This window comes from Podarcis melisellensis (genome assembly GCF_964234715.1).
Source record: "Podarcis melisellensis genome assembly, chromosome: 13".
Lineage (NCBI taxonomy): Eukaryota > Metazoa > Chordata > Lepidosauria > Squamata > Lacertidae > Podarcis > Podarcis melisellensis.
Window position 1 is genome coordinate 6,413,416 of NC_138545.1, and position 17,487 is coordinate 6,430,902.

Below are 17,487 nucleotides of genomic sequence, written 5' to 3' on the forward strand. Positions count from 1 at the left end.
ACCTGCCAAAAAAGCTGAAAAACATCTTCATGCATGCGACAACAGCCGCGAAAATTCTGGTAGCACAAGGATGGAAGACGGAAGAAACCCCAACTAAAGAATCATGGCAAGAAAAATTGACGGACTATGCAGAACTGGCAAAACTGACATATAAACTATGGGACAAGGATAACTGTGACTTTAAGGATGAATGGGAACCCTTTACAAAGTATCTGAAGACGCAGCAAAGCGAACTGGACTCCTTGGCTGGCTTTGAATAAACATTCACAAACTTTTCATTGATAATAATCAGCAAAATAGTTTGAGGAGCTATACAACTTCGTAACATGCAGAAAACAGCAGTCTCAGAGAAATCAAAGACTGGAACTGAGGGAAGTTGGGGGGTGGGGCTAGGTGGGTTTTGTGTGGGAGGGAGGAAAAATGGGGCGAAAACAAGGATGATATGTTATAGGATAATATGTCTTGTTTTAATTTTGAATAAAAAACCTTTTTTTTTTTAAAGAAAAACGCTGGTCAGCAGCGAGCGAAACATATGGAGGCCGGCCCGCAAATTAAAAAATGATCCAACGAGTCGCCTCAGGGGATGGCGCCGTTTTCTGTTTTGCCCTGGTGGGGGCAAAATGCCTCAGGCCAGCCCTGTAAACTATTGATGCAATTTGTTCCTTTTGAGTCAGCAGAGTTGCACAGAAAATCTTCCAGAATCTTCTTATACCTGAAGAAGCGTCTCCACCCCCATCGTTCAGTCCGGACACTGAGGTCCAGCTCCGAGGGCCTTCTGGCAGTTCCCTCACTACGAGAAGTGAGGTTACAGGGAACCAGGCACAGGGCCTTCTCGGTGGTGGCACCCGCACTGTGGAACACCCTTCCCTCAGATGTCAAGGAAATAAAAACAACTATCTGACTTTTTAATACTCCATTGGGAGCCGCCGAGAGCGGCTGGGGAAACCCAGTCAGATGAGTGGGGTATGAATAATAAATTTATTTTTATTATTTCATAGTTTAGCTCATCTGTGGGCGAATTCCCACATGGGAATAAGGTAAAGGTAAAGGCAAATCACCCCTGGACATCCCGTTCCAGTTCTGTTTAAAGTATTTATTGAAGACTTAACATGACAACTACTGTTGTCTAAGGGAAGTAAGGTAAACTCTTCCTCCTCTTTGCTCTTTAGCCATGTGGCCAGAGTAACAGCCTCACTTCTCCTTCAGAGCATGTCTCATAAAGAAGCCTGTTGCCAAGGGAACCCTGGCTGATGCTGGGAGAAATCTTGTTTTTCCGGGCAAAACTAAGCAAGGTTCATTTCAAGGCTATTTTTCGACTACATGCGCACATTCTGCAGGAATGGGTATTGACGGGACCAGGATGACAACATATTCTAAGCCAAGAGGCACCTTTTGGGAGTGGACTATTTGATTTATGGGCTACTATTCAAAGGAGGCTGCATTTTAAATTATATTTTAACCTGTATTTTAATAAACTGGTTCTCCCCCATTGTGTTCTATTGTAATTTTATTGGTGTTAGCCGCCCTGAGCCCAGCTCTGGCCGGGGAGGGTGGGGTATAAATAAATTATTATTATTATTATTATTATTATTATTATTATTATTATTATTATTTCAGAACTGTGAGGGAAACGGTCAAGGTTGCCGTTCCTATGATGCTTCTGCCCACCAGAAACAAAACTGCCACTTCCTTGACTAAAAACACAAAGTATCTGAAGAAGTGTGCATGCACACGAAAGCTCATACCAAGAACTAACTTAGTTGGTCTTTAAGGTGCTACTGGAAGGATTTTTTTTTGTTTTAAAAACACAAAGCGGCTTTAGGACACCCTGACACGTCCAGTACCATTTCCTCCTCATGAAGCGAGCAGAACAGAGGCAGAAAATGTCCACCCCAAGTAAAACCATCCCAGGAAAGGGGCCAAATCATTAGCCTTTATGAACGCAGTTTGGGGGCAGAAAGATGGAAAGACGGAAGCGGAGTCAAAGCGGGGGTCGATTCTGCTAACCTGGGTGCCGGGGGGCTACGCCATGGTTGCTCCTTCATGGGCACCCGGCTGTGATGGGTCCGCGAGGGGTGCTTGTGGAAGAGGCAGTCACAGTCTGGGCACAGAGACTGGGCACAAGCGGGGCAGTGTAGCAAGGGGGGCTCCAAACCACACAGCAAGCAGGATTCTGGGGGCAGGTAACCTGGGTGGGAGGGGGAGAGAGAATCAGGAACGCCCCTCTGTCTTTTTAGGCCAAGAAAACCTGAACTTTACAGGCTAAGTAAACTAAAAAGGTAAAGTTACAGATAGGTAGCCGTGTTGGTCTGCCATAGTCAAAACAAAAAAAATTCCTTCCAGTAGCACCTTAAAGACCAACTAAGTTAGTTCTTGGTATGAGCTTTCGTGTGCATGCACACTTCTTCAGATACGGAGAATGCATGCACACGAAAGCTCATACCAAGAACTAACTTAGTTGGTCTTTAAGGTGCTACTGGAAGGAATTTTTTTTGTTTTAAAAAGGTAAAGGTAAAGGACCCCTGACAGTTAAGTCCAGTCACAGACGACTCTGGGGTTGCGGCGCTCATCTCGGTTTACAGTGGTACCTCAGGTTACATACGCTTCAGGTTACATACACTTCAGGTTACAGACTCTGCTAACCCAGAAATAGTGCTTCAGGTTAAGAACTTTGCTTCAGGATGAGAACAGAAATTGTGCTCCGGCAGCAAAGCAGTAGCAGGAGGCCTCATTAGCTAAAGTGTTGCTTCAGGTTAAGAACAGTTTCAGGTTAAGTATGGACCTCCGGAACGAATTAAGTACCGTATTTTTCGCTCTATAAGACGCACCAGACCATAAGACGCACCTAGTTTTTGGAGGAGGAAAACAAGGAAAAAATATTCTGAATCCCATAAGCCAGAACAGCAAGAGGGATCGCTGCGCAGTGAAAGCAGCAATCCCTCTTGCTGTTCTGGCTCCTGGGATAGTTGCGCAGTCTGCATTCGCTCCATAAGACGCACACACATTTCCCCTTACTTTTTAGGAGGGAAAAAGTGAGTCTTATAGAGCAAAAAATACGGTACTTAACCTGAGGTACCACTATACTGTCCAAGGGAGCCTGCGTTTGTCCACAGACAGTTTTTCCTTCTGGCGAAACCAGAGCAACACACGGAAATAATGTTTACCTTTCCGCCGGAGCGGTACCTATTTATCTACTTGCACTTTGACGTGCTTTCGAACTGCTAGGTTGGCAGGAGCAGGGACTAAGCAACGGGAGCTCACCCCGTCGCGGGGATTTGAACCGCGACCTTCTGATCGGCAAGCCCTAGGCTCTGTGGTTTAACCCACAGCGCCACCTGCGTCCCCTAAGTAAACTACCCCCCCAAAAGACACCAATTGATATATATGCCTGCAAAATCTGCTGTACCTCTACTAGACCTGAGGAGGAGACAAAAGCACCATTTCACACAGCCAATGTTTCTCTCTACAGCCACAAGCTCTAGAAATACGCTTATTACAGTGGAACCTCGGCTGTCAAACGCAATCTGTTCAAGAAGACCGTTCGACTTCCGAAACGTTCCACAACCGAGGCTCAAGGGGTGGCCGGCAAATTCCATTGAGAAAATGGGAGAAACACGCTTTGGAAGCTGTTCAAAAACGGAAGCATTCACTTCCGGTTTGGGGCGTTTGGGTTCCAAATCGTTCGGCTTTCGAGACGCTTGAAAGAAACCGAAGTTCCACTGTATTATTCTTTTGCTAACATCTTGAACGCTGGGTTTTCAGGAAGCTAAAGAACTTGCAACGACTCATTCCACTAGCCCATTTCATGCCTTTGCTCTTCATTTTAAAAACTGTTGTCACAGGATCATAGAATGCAGGACTCTCAACGAAAGCAACCAAGACAGACGGCCACCCAACCTCTGCTTAAAACCTTCAAGGAAGGAGAGTCCATAACCTCCGAAGAGAGACTGTTCCACTGTTGGAACAGCTCTTTGTGTCAGAAAGTTCTTCCTGAGGTTTCGTCACAAACTCATTTCTTGTAACTTGAAGCCATTGGTTCGAGTCCTACCCTCCAGAGCGGGACAGGATTCGAACCAGTGGCAGGGCATAACCATCTTCTCTGTTCCATGCACGTTACAAAACGAAAACTACTTTACAGAACAAATAAAGATGGTGAACCAAATTCATGAACAATCACGTCGACGCCCGACAGGAAGGTATTCAACTGGAAAAGCCCCACGCTATTTCCACCGCCAACCTCTTGGAACCCCTTTACCTGTGGGCGATAATGCCGAAACGGCGGGTGGCGGGATCGCTTCTTGAACAGGGAAGGCGTCTGCGATGAGGCCAGCCTGGGAAAGAGAAAAGGACATTGTGCCCTCGTGACCTCAAGGACACACCGCAATACGTTCCACCTGCAGCCGTCTTCGAGGAAAGCTAGGAAGCTGTCGCGAGTGCGAAACTCGGGCACCTACCTCCTGACGGGAGTAGCAGGAGGGCCTGGTAAGACATCATCTCCCCCCCGCTTGAAGATCAAATAGCCATTGGATAGAGAAAAATATCCCCCATCCATGTCTTAAATGGTTGGGGAACTACAGTTTCAGACCCATGGTAGAAGGAAGGTCCAGATCCGTCAGCTTTTTGACATTCTTATTAAATCTGCCCGAAGCACTTTTGTTAGGGATTGTAGGAAAAGGGCTGCCAAGGAAATTGAAAAACATATTCACGTACGCGACAACGGCGGCAAGAGTCTTAATAGCACAAGGATGGAAGAATGAAGAAATCCCGACCAAAGAACTGTGGCAAGGGAAACTAATGGACTATGCGGAATTGGCGGAATTAACTACGTGACAAGGGCAACTGTGACTTTAAAGAAGAACGGGAACCGTTCACAAAGTACTAAAAGAAACAACAAAATGAACTGGACTCCTTGGCAGGTTTTGAATAAACACACACAATTTTTTTGTTGATAATATATAGATAGAGAAATTAAGGATCTTTACAATTTTATAATATGCAGAGAATAACATGCGCTGAAAAACCAGAGATGGGAGCTGAGGGAAGTCTGAGGTGGGAGGGTGGGTTTTTCCTTTTCGGGGGGGGGGAATGAGGGGGAATGAGGATGATGTGTATCAATTTGTTATGTTAAAATTCCTAATAATTTAAAAAAAAAAAAAGCTGATGGATCTGGACCTTTCTTCTCCCATCTGTGACTGGATTAAAGACTTTTTGAGGGATCGGACACAAACAGTGAGGATTGGGACTGTTACATCTACCTCCCTGAAACTTAGCACTGGGACCCCACAGGGATGTGTGCTAAGTCCCTCCCTGTACTCATTGTACACATATGACTGCATATCACCTGATCCATCTACAGTTATTATTAAGTTTGCAGATGATACAGTGGTGCCCCGCAAGACGAACGCCTCACAAGACGGAAAACCCGCTAGACGAAAGGGTTTTCCGTTTTGGAGGTGCTTCACAAAACGAATTTCCTATGGGCTTGCTTCGCAAGACGAAAATGTCTTGCGAGTTCCTGCGGGGTTTTTTTCCTCCCCCCCTTTTTCCCAAGCCGCTAAGCCGCTTATCAGCTGATCCGCTAAGCCGTTTAACAGCTGATCCGCTAAGCCGCTAAGCTGCTTATCAGCTGATCCACTAAGCCGCTTAACAGCTGATCTGCTAAGCCGCTGATCCGCTAAGCCCGCTAAGCTGCTAATAGCACTAATCCGCTAAGCCGCTAATGGGCTTGCTTCGCAAGACGAAAAAACCGCAAGACGAAGAGACTCGCGGAACGGATTCTTTTCGTCTTGCGAGGCACCACTGTACTACCATAATGGGCCTAATTGCAGGCGGAGATGAAACAGCGTACAGGGGGGAGGTTCAAAAAGTATCGACATGGTGCTTAGAGAATAACTTGCACCTAAATATTAGTAAGACAAAGGAGATGGTGTTGGACTTCTGGAGGAAGAGAGGGGAACTTGTCTGTTGTATATCAGGGGGGGGGGGTGTGGAGAGTCTTCTCATTTAAATTCCTGGGAGTTTACCTTAGTGAGGATCTCACTTGGAAAATCAACATAACTCAGGTGGTCAGAAAGGCCCAACAGAGAGTCCATTTCCTCAGGGTCTTGCGAAAGAATAATGTGAAAGAACAACTGATGAACTCCTTTTACCCGTCCACAATAGAAAGTGTCCTTTCATATTGTATCACAGTGTGGTATGCTGGCCTGACAGCCACGGACAGAAAGTCTCTACGGAGGGTGGTGAATACAGCACATGATATCATGGGCTGTCCCTTGAGTCCGCTAGGTGACATCGCAAGGGATCGTTGCCTTAGGAGAGCGAGAAAAATTCTCAGGGATGACTCACACCCCGGCCAGCGCCTCCTTAATCTACAGTGGATGCTCAGGTTGCGAACGTGATCCATGCGGGATGTCAGCCTGCAATTGTCAGCCTGCAACATTGGCCACACCCCGGGAACAGGATTAGGCCAGGGTAATCTGAGGACTGCTGTCAGAACCACAACAGAGGGAATGATACACCAACACACAAATGGTTCTGAGGCAGCCAGTGGGGCTGGGGTGGCCCCACAGCTTCATTAACGCCCGTCTGAAACTCAAATGGATGAAAACACAAAGATCTTCTCAGCTCTCTCTCTGCTAGCTAAGCTCCTGGGGCTTTATGTCCCCTCACCTGACTCACCTGTAAATTGTCCCCGCCCTGCATGAGTTCCCGCAACACCTGAGGATTGGGGTGGTTGTCCTAAAAAGGAAAAAAAAAAAGAACCATGAGGGTATGTGGTGTGTTGAATTTATGATAATTTATTATTTATATCCCGCCCATCTGGCTGGGTTTCCCCAGCCACTCTGGGCGGCTCCCAGCAGAATATTAAAAACACGATAGAACATCAAACATTAAAAGCTTCCCTAAACAGGGCTGCCTGTTTCCTTGACATCTGGTGGGAGGGCGTTCCACAGGGCAGGCGCCACCACCGAGAAGGCCCTCTGCCTGGTTGTTTTTTTTTTTTTCAACTTTCCAATTCCAAAAACGATGGGTGCTAAAAAGTTGCAACGTGACTAGGGAATTCAAAAGATATTAGGTTACATTAATATAATTTAAGCTTTGCTTGATAGGATGTGTGCAAAATTGTATGGAATTCGTTAAAAATGATTGCCAAGTACTTGCTGTTGTATTATATTGCTACTTATTTGCTTATAATTAGCACTACCTGATATTTCCAGAAGTTAAAATTCTTTGATTTTCCAAAAGCTTCTTCATTAAATGTAGACTTACCAGCCTAAATGTTGTCCAGTCACAAAAATAATAGCACATTTGAATTCCTCACATATTTTAAAGACTGCTCACTGAATAAATTTGCAGAAATTAAGCGTCACTCTCTAAAATGACACGCCCTATTATTTTGAGTCCTGGGGTGTTTTGTTGAAGTGAGAACTGATGTAAGAAAACTGCTGAGTGATGTTGACGTTGTGTATTTAGACTTCCTTTGTGTAGTGTGAACATGGAAGTGAATGATGTTTTTCGGTGGTTGTATTATTGGGTGTGTTTTAAGATTTATGATTTTTTAAAATGATATATTGTAGTTATGTTGCATTTTGATGTATCCCAATATATTTCAGCGCTTTGCATATTATTTGGGTGTTTTGCTCATGTCTAGAGAGATTTATTTAATTCTGCTACTTAAAATATGGAATTACGGTTATCATTAGCAGCAATAGCAACGTAAGGTTTCATACTTTTTGTTGCTTGTATGGAGTCCTTTTCGCTGCAATCTGTAAGCCGCTTAGAGATTTATGTTGACAAACGAACTGACCAAATTAAACATAAATGAAAAAACTCATTCTCCGAAGCTCATCCATCACTATCTTTCTGAATGGGGTAACTGTGCCTCTGAAGGACCATATGCGCAGCCTGGGAGTAATTTTGGGCTCACAGCTGTCCATGGAGGCGCAGGTCAGTTCTGTGTCCAGGGCAGCTGTCTACCAGCTCCATCTGGTACACAGGATGAGACCCTCCCTGCCGGCAGACTGTCTTGCCAGAGTGGTACATGCTCTAGTTATCTCCTGCTTGGACTACTGCCATGCGCTCTATGCACCTGCCTTTGAAGGTGACCTGGAAACTACAACTAATCCAGAATGTGGCAGCTAGACTGGTGACTGGGAGCTGCTGCTGGGACCATATAACACCAGTCGTAAGAGACCTGCATTGGCTCACAATTCAAAGTGTTGGTGTTGATCTTTAAAGCCCTAAACGGCCTCGATCCTGTGTACCTGAAGGAGCGTCTCCACCCCCATCATTCAGCCCTGACACTGTGGTCCAGCTCCAAGAGCCTTCTGGCAGTTCCCTCCCTGCGAGAAGTGAGGTTACAGGGAACCAGGCAGAGGGCCTTCTCGGTGGTGGGACCCACCTTGTGGAACGCCCTCCTACCAGATGTCAAGGAAACAAACAACTACACAACTTTCTGAAGACATCTGAAAGCAACTCTGTATAGGGAAGCTATTAATGTCTGATGTATCGTGTTTTCTTTTATATTCTGTTGGAAGCCACCCAGAGTGGCTGGAAAACCCTGTCAGATGGGTGGGGTACAAGTAATAAGTTGTTGTTATTTTTTTTTATTATTGTCAGGGTTTCTGGGAGAGAGGAGGAGATGACAGAGGAGACGGAGAGCGAGTGGGAGGAGGGGCAGAAGGATGAGGAAGAAGATGACGGAATTCTGAGGGAATCCACGAGTCTGAGCAGCGAGTCAGAGGATTCTCAAAAGGGGGTTACCTTAATCAAGCAAAGGGGAGGAGAAGGGAGAAGCGGAGAGGAGCCCAGTGGAAGACAGAGGAAGCAAGAGACGTCTCAGCCGGAACGGAGTAAAGGGGGTGGAGTCGTCAGCCTCTCGGAGGGAGCAGGATTAGGAGAGAACAGAGAGAGGGGGTTGGAGCAGGGTGTTCAGCCGGAAAGGGTGGAGAGCAGAGCAGGGGGTGGTGTAGCGGTCGAAAGAAAGGTCAGCAGCAACGTACGCGCGCCAAGTTCAAACGTAGAGGCGCGCGGAAGTGGAGAGAGCTCAGGGGAGGAGCCCGGCCCTAAAGCCAGAAAGAGGGGGGAAGAGGCGGCAGAGGATTCAGCCTCAGGCGAGTCACGGAGAGAGGGAACCCAGGGGGGCAGGAAGACCCTGCGGAAAAGAAAGGAGAGGAAGAGGTGGTCTAGAGCCAGGCTATTAAGTTGGTGCGGAAGAGGGGAGGAGTCAGAGGGGACTTCAGCGGTCTAACGTGGCAGACGTACGGCCACAATGCTGAACTGTATGAGAAGCAGAAATCTTCAATAAACTTTTCCTGTAAATAAGCTGCAACGGAGTGAGGTCTCTTGTGAGCTGGGACCAGACCTGGGTGGCCGTGACAGTAAGTCCCCTCTCTGAAAGCAAAAATTTTTTTTTTTGCGAAGCTCACGAACGGGAGCAGCCATGAGCGCTGAGGAGCAGCTGGTTGCATTGCGGAATCAGGTTACCGCTCTCACATCGGCAGTCATTGCTTCGCAGAAGAAGAATGACGACTTGGAGAAGACGTGCCAGGATTTGCAGGCAAGGTGGGAGCGCGCGGACAAGGCGGGGGCCCCAGGATCCAGAGCGGAGGGCATTGCGCTTGGACGGAGGGGGGGTGCCCTAGTTCCGCATTTTAATGGCAACTTGCAAGACTATCCCAATTTCAGAGCGGACGTTGTATATGCACTGCACTTACTCCGTCACGATTTTAAAGATGAGGAGGAGAGAGTGGGGTTCATTGTTTCGCACCTGCATGGGGAGGCCAGGGCTTGGCTACGCAATTTGTGGCGCGAAGATGGACCGGCCCGTCGCGATTCAACTGCGTTCATCAAAGCGATGGATTCTTGTTTTCAATCCTCTGTGGATGTGGACATTGCGCGCCGTCAAATGCACGGGCTGAGGCAGGGGAAAGCGACTGTGCGCCAATACCACTCTAAATTTTTTGCATTGCTCACCGCCTTAGATTGGCCAAAGGACAGTAAACCGGTCAGAGATCTTTTTTGGGAGGGATTGAGCCCCCCCATCAAGGATGAGATCGCTAGGGGGGACAGACCCCAGACCCTAGAAGACGTGGTGCAACGGGCTTTAGCTCTTGGAATTCGACATGAGGGGCGTCCGTGGCATGAGGAGGACGGGCCCCAAGCGCGTGCGCAAGCAAGGACTCTCCCTTTTGGGCACAGGGACTTCAGCCGTGCGCACCCCTCGCCAATGGGGAAGGACAGAGAGGAGCCAATGGAGATTGGTGGTGCTAGGGCTCAGAAGCCATCCCAGAGCCCTGTCCCTGGTGCAGCCAAAGCGAAGCCTCCTAGAGGAACCAGGAAGTGTTACATCTGTGACAGTGCGCACCATATGGCGAAAGAGTGCCCCCAGAGGCTCCAGAAGCACACTGCAGCGCTGGCAACTGTAACAGCAGAGGTGCAACCAGGGGAGCAGCTTCAGGGAAACGACAGTGCCTGGCTGGAAGCAGAGCTACTGGGGCTCAGCCAGGCGGATCTGTAGACAAGCCCCCAGCATCACTGCAGAGCGTGGACCCTTTGCCTCCCAAACCGGCAGTTCTGCTCACAGCAACACTCCAGTTGCCTGATGGGAGACTCCTCGAGGTTCCAATAACGATCGATTCGGGAAGCAACGCCGACTTCATGGGACTGCAGTTCGTTAAGCAGCACAACATGGCGCTCCTGCCTGCAACGACGCCTCTGAACGTGGTCACGGTGGACGGCAGGAAGTTGCTGGGGGGGCAAGTGGTGCAGCAAACCCCTCCCATGATGATGCAGATTGGCAACCATCGAGAGCTTATTAGTTTCAATGTCACCCACTTATCGGACACACCCATCGTGTTAGGCATGAGTTGGCTGGAGAGGCACAGTCCCGCGGTTGCGTGGTACCAGAGGCAGATCAACTTTTGTTCATCGTATTGTGCTCAGCATTGCTTTCAGACCGATCAGGGAGGAGAAGCTGAGCAGCCATTGCATCTGGGTATGGTGCAAACAGTGCCTCACAAGTACCAGGACTTCTTGGAGGTTTTCTGTGAGAAGGAAGCTGACAAGTTGCCGCCTCATAGACCTTACGACTGCGCGATTGATTTAGTGCCAGGGGCGCAATTGCCTGCTGCCAAGCTGTACTCCATGTCGGAGGACGAAATGCAAGAGCTTCGGGAGTTCATAGACCATAACCTCAAGCGCGGTTTCATCCAGGAATCTAAAGCAGCGGGAGGCAGCCCTGTTTTCTTTGTGAAGAAGAAGGACACGCCCCAAAAAAGGCTTATAGTGGATTACAGGTTCATCAACAGCTTGACTAAGCCCAAAGCTTTCCCCATGCCCAAGATTGACGACCTTTTAGCGACCGTCAGGAGGGGCAAGATTTTCACCAAGCTGGACCTACGTGGAGCTTACAATCTCATCCGCATCCGGAAAGGAGATGAGTGGAAGACCGCCATGTTCACCCCTCTGGGCACATACGAATACAGAGTCATGCCTTTCGGCCTCCAAAATGGCAGCCACGTTTTTCAAGCATTTATGCACCACGTGCTAGCAGGTCTCCTCTACAAGAAGTGTGTCTGCTTTCTCGACGATATCCTGATTTTCTCGGAATCGCCGGAGGATCACGATAAGGACGTGAGGGAGGTCCTGCAGAGGCTGAAGGAACACAGGCTGTACGCCAAGTTGGAAAAGTGCCAGTTTGATGTCAGAGAGGTTGATTTCCTTGGCTACAAGTTGTCCGACGAGGGACTGGCCATGGACAGGGCTAAGGTTCAAGCGCTGTTGGACTGGAAAAGCCCTCGAAATCGGAAAGAGGTCCAGAGGTTCATCGGCTTTGCCAATTTTTACCGCAAGTTTATTAAAGGTTTTGCGAACGCGACGGCGGCGATCACTGACACCCTCAGTTCCAAGAAGAAGAAGTTCGTCTGGACCGAACAAGCGGAGCGGTCCTTCCGGACGCTTAAGGGTCTTTTCGCCTCCGAAGAGCAGCTGCTCCACGTGAATCCCGGCAGACCCATGCGGGTAGAGACCGATGCGTCGGATAGAGCGGTTGGGGCCGTTCTTTTGCAAGAGGATTCACAAGGCAACTGGCGACCGGGTGCGTTCTACTCCCGGAAGCTCAGCAAGACGGAGCGCAATTATACCATATGGGACAGGGAGTTGTTGGCCATTCATGCAGCTTTCAAAGCGTGGCGACACTTCTTAATAGGAGCCAAGCACACGGTGCAGGTCCGCACGGATCACAAGAACTTAGAGTATTGGCGGACGGCTAAGTTGCAGACCCAGCGACACATGCGCTGGGCGGAGTTCTTTGCGGATTTCGACTTCAAAATAGAATACATCCCAGGAGACTCCAATGTTATTGCAGACGCGCTGTCCCGAAAGCCGCAATACTTGGAGGAAGCAGCTCCAATCGCAGCAAAGCACATTTTCGCACCGCAGGCGTGGACGTGCGCTACCATCGCAGTCGACCTGGACGCGGTGCGACGCGCGTTGCAAAGGGATCAGTTTGCACAGTCTAAGATGGAGGAGCTACGCGGAGGGTCGCGACACAACGATGAGTTTCAATTACAAGATGGACTTTTGACTCGTAAGGGTGCCCTTTACGTGCCCACCGACGATCTTCGAGCCAAGGTTCTGCAACAGTTGCATGACGCCCCTAGTGCAGGCCATTTCGGCAAAGAAAAGACGATGGAGTTGGTGGCTAGAGACTTTTGGTGGCCCCAGATGAGAGGAGAGGTGGCGGACTACGTCGCCAGGTGTGATATCTGCCAGAGGTCCAAACCAGTGCACCAGAAGCAGGCGGGATTGCTAGAACCGCTGGAGACACCGCAGCAACCATGGGAGAGGGTAGCGTTGGACTTTGTTACAGACCTGCCCAGCTCCAGAGGTAAGACGGCGGTGTTAGTGGTGGTGGACTTGTTCACCAAGATGGCGCACTTCATCCCTTGTGCCAAGGTGGCGACGGCAGAACAGACCGCAAAGCTCTTCATCGATCACGTCTTCAGAGTGCATGGACTTCCGCAGTCCGTCTTGTCCGACAGGGGGCGCCAGTTTGTTTCCACTTTCTGGCGAAAGCTTCTGGGCATCTTGCACGTCAAAATCAACCTGACATCGGCGAGGCATCCACAAACCAACGGTCAAGCGGAGAGGGTCAACGCGATCATGCAGCAGTACCTGCGGTGCTACGCCAACCAGCGACCTGCGGCGTGGGTGGACTATCTGCCGATGGCTGAATTCGCCTACAACAACACGAAACACGCTTCCACCGGGGTGACGCCTTTCTTCGCGAACAATGGCCGTCATCCCAGAACCTTCCCGAGATTTGCGGCACCAGGAGGGGGGGGGCCTCAAGATGCCGACCAGTTTGCAGCGGAGTTGCAAGAGGTGCACGAGGAGCTGCGGAGACATTTGGAGCTGGCAAAACAGGCGTATAAGGTGCAGGCCGATAAGCACAGGAGGGCGGGAGAGGACATCCAGGTTGGGGACTGGGTGTGGTTAGCAGCCCACGCGATGCCGGCCAGGTCATTGGCCAAGAAGAAGTTAGGACACAGGCAGCTAGGGCCATATCAAGTTGAGGCTAAGATCAATCCGGTGGCTTTTCGTATAGCCCTTCCGGAAGGTTCCAGGGTGCACCCGGTCTTTCATAGGTCGGTGCTCACTCCCTACAAAACCCCACACAGGTTTCAAGAGTCAGGAGCACCCCCAGAGCCACGTAGGAGGGCGCCTGAGAGGGGGGAATCGCCAAGACCAGAACCTCTTAACGAGGTCACAGAGATACTGGACTCGAGATGGGGGGAGGAGGGAGTTGAATATTTTCTCGCCAGGGAGGGCACACCAGCCGCTGTTAATAGTTGGGTGCCAGGCTACGAGTTAGACGAACCCCTTTTGAAAGAAGAGTTCCATGCACTTTTCCCACATAGACCCATGCCAGCTGAGTACTTTGATGACTGGCTTTTCACACCCACATTGTCAGATAGCACGTTCAGGGGTTTCTCTTCCCCCGAGGAAAGAACACCAGAATCAAGCCCGCCCAGGGGATCGTGCTCGGGGGTGGACACGGAAACCCCTTATTGGTGGGAGGAGCAGCCAGAGGAGGAATGGCGTAAGAGGTGGCTGATAGGTCCTTGGCGGGCAGCACCGGAGGAAGTAGCGATGGAAGCAGAGACTGAGAAGCATTTGGGGGAAGAACCCGACTTCGAATACACTTACACAGAACTGCCAGCAGAGAACATTGACGTAGACGACCTGTATCCTGAGCCTACCCCCGAAGAGCCGCAGTTTCCACAACCGGTCCCCGGCGAGCGGGAGGGGGGAAGGGGGGGCTTCGAGGGGGGGATGGATGTCAGGGTTTCTGGGAGAGAGGAGGAGATGACAGAGGAGACGGAGAGCGAGTGGGAGGAGGGGCAGAAGGATGAGGAAGAAGATGACGGAATTCTGAGGGAATCCACGAGTCTGAGCAGCGAGTCAGAGGATTCTCAAAAGGGGGTTACCTTAATCAAGCAAAGGGGAGGAGAAGGGAGAAGCGGAGAGGAGCCCAGTGGAAGACAGAGGAAGCAAGAGACGTCTCAGCCGGAACGGAGTAAAGGGGGTGGAGTCGTCAGCCTCTCGGAGGGAGCAGGATTAGGAGAGAACAGAGAGAGGGGGTTGGAGCAGGGTGTTCAGCCGGAAAGGGTGGAGAGCAGAGCAGGGGGTGGTGTAGCGGTCGAAAGAAAGGTCAGCAGCAACGTACGCGCGCCAAGTTCAAACGTAGAGGCGCGCGGAAGTGGAGAGAGCTCAGGGGAGGAGCCCGGCCCTAAAGCCAGAAAGAGGGGGGAAGAGGCGGCAGAGGATTCAGCCTCAGGCGAGTCACGGAGAGAGGGAACCCAGGGGGGCAGGAAGACCCTGCGGAAAAGAAAGGAGAGGAAGAGGTGGTCTAGAGCCAGGCTATTAAGTTGGTGCGGAAGAGGGGAGGAGTCAGAGGGGACTTCAGCGGTCTAACGTGGCAGACGTACGGCCACAATGCTGAACTGTATGAGAAGCAGAAATCTTCAATAAACTTTTCCTGTAAATAAGCTGCAACGGAGTGAGGTCTCTTGTGAGCTGGGACCAGACCTGGGTGGCCGTGACAATTATTATTATTATTATTATTATTATTATTATTATTATTATTATTATTATTTCTCCGGCACATTTAAGTGTTTCCGGGTCTCATGGTTCCACCATACCGATATAAGGAGATTCAGTTCAGCCCGTAGCACCATGACATCCACGGTGATCGAGGCCACATGAGGGATATCTGGCTCCAGCAGATGCTCTGGGAAGCAAAGTCCGTCCGTCTGTTCCTCCGAATATCCGTAGAGGCGAAGGACGTCCCGCCCGCCCTGCCAGGAACGTGGAGCACACAATAAATGGGTTGGGGTGACAACAGGAGGAGGGGCTCAGCTGGGACACAGCTTAGCTCGGCCTCTGCTAGGAACAGGGCCTTATCTGTGTGGGCCCCCTTCTCAATGGAATATCTTTCGCCAGGCTCCTGCTATTAGTTGTAAACAAAATAAAAATAGAAACTCAGAAGGATAGAAAAGCAGGGAAGAGCCGAGTGATTGAGCCCGGTGCTGAAAAGATACCAAAGGACATAGCTGTCAACCTTCCCTTATTTGGCGGGAAAGTCCCTTATCCCAGCGCCGTGTCCCGCTGCTGTCCCTTATTGATGATGTCCCTTAAATTTCCCGGGTTACAAAGTAAGCAGCTCCTCTCCCTCCCTGCCAGCCAGGGAGGAGGAAGGCTCCAGCTGTGTTGCTTGGCTGCGTTGCTCACCCAATAAGGAGTCTGAGAACGACTGGGGGGGTGGAGCTTGCATGCCTTGTGCCGATCAAATCGGTCGCGTTGCCTGGGGACTCGCCTTTGCTCAGCGCTTCCCAGCGGAGAGGTGACGGTGGTTTCCCTTGCTGCATCCCCTTTGCCGGGTTGCTGCGCTGTGGGAACCACCGCTTGAGGCTTCGTTTGGCTGCTGGTCGACTAAAATCCCTTATTTTGGCTGCCGATCCCTTATTTTGGCTGCTAATCCCTTATTTTCAAATCTGTAAGTTGTCAGCTATGCCAAAGGAAGGGGTGGGCAGACAGGTAAGGAATGTTTCTCTCACCTGGATGGTGTCCACCGTGTCCCGGAAAACGGGGTTGTTGAACTTGACGGTCCTCCAGAAGCGGGGCTTGTGGGGGTTCAACAGGTTGCGGCCATATTTCTCCAAGATGTTCAGAGCAGTGGAGATGGTGCGGAGGTCCTTTTGAGGCTGGGGAAGGGTTCAAAAATTGCCATTGTCTCTTTGCAACGTGGGGATTCGAACCGCCGACCTTCTGATCGGCAAGTCCTAGGCTCTGTGGTTTAAGCCACAGCGCCACCCGCGTCCCAGCCCGAGGTACCACTGTACTAAACTCTTCTAAGAATCCCCTTCCTTTGGGGTTTTCATTTGCTAGGCTCTGACCCTTCCAGACCCCGGTTGGCACTGCCATCTCTCAAGTGTTCATAAGGATGAGCAGGGTTCACAGTGCATTCACACCGCCTTACGCATATCACAAACTTTACCTCTTATCTTAGGGACTAGAACCTTGTTCCTGGGGGGCCTTTTTAAATAAACAGTGGAGACCCTGAGGATCATGAGGCAGGAACTATTCAATTCTAAATCAGTGCGAGGGAATCACACTGCAAAACGATAAACGCCACCGCGACCCAGCCCCGCTACCAGGCGAAATCCCAGCACCTCAAAACAAAACTTTGTGTTTACTATGCTCGATTTACATAACAGCTAGTTTTGCTGATGCACCTAGAAAAGGCCTTGTTTCCTTTCCGCCCTCCCTTCCTTGTGTGGAAGCTGCATTGCAGGCAGACATTCCACAGGTGAAGCTCCCACCTGCCCATAGCATCAGACCTCTTGCAGGGAGAGAAGCACACTAGTTTTACCCGCCTGACTTCTGAATCTTTCCATTTTCCCCTCCCAAATTTCAATCCCCACCCTGGTTTTCCAGACCCCCACCCCACCCCTGCCATTGCACACACACACATAAACAAAACACTGTCCCCTTACCTGCCCCTGGGTATTGGCTCGTATAATACCCTTGGCATCGATCTCCAGGTATTTCTGTGCAGGGGGGAACGGCATCTCTAGCAGACGCTGTACTGTCTCTGGGTTCTGCTCTAAGGGATTCTCGATCAAAGCAGCTACCAGTTCGTCCCGGAGAGCCATGAATTTGCGCTCCACTTCCTCCATGGCTGCTACCTAAGGAAGAGGAGAAGGAAATATGCAAGAGAAAAGAAAGATTCTCTCCTACGATATCTGTTGGGTTTAACCAAGTATTCCCGTCACCCACCAAAGGGGGAAAATAACCTCAGATCAGGGCGAAAAATGTATTTATTTTTATTCATGCACGCATTACCAGATTCACACGGCAACTTTCCTTCAAGGAACTAAAGGCAGAGTTAATGGTGGGGAGAGGGGAAAATCTGTTTTGTCT

General features: G+C 50.0%; 1 protein-coding gene across 1 annotated transcript in view; it reads right to left on the reverse strand.

Annotated features, from left to right (window-relative positions):
* RNF31 (ring finger protein 31) overlaps positions 1-17,487 on the reverse strand; it is a 41,797-nt gene that overhangs the window by 21,741 nt on the left and 2,569 nt on the right. Inside the window, exons 2-7 of the mRNA XM_081887124.1 lie at positions 17,061-17,252; positions 16,122-16,268; positions 15,207-15,362; positions 6,679-6,738; positions 4,256-4,331; positions 2,008-2,188 (exon numbers count right to left, since the gene is read on the reverse strand). Of these exons, the coding sequence (XP_081743250.1) occupies positions 2,008-2,188; positions 4,256-4,331; positions 6,679-6,738; positions 15,207-15,362; positions 16,122-16,268; positions 17,061-17,243 (803 nt within the window). The 5' untranslated portion in view covers positions 17,244-17,252. The remainder of the gene's footprint in view (positions 1-2,007; positions 2,189-4,255; positions 4,332-6,678; positions 6,739-15,206; positions 15,363-16,121; positions 16,269-17,060; positions 17,253-17,487) is intronic.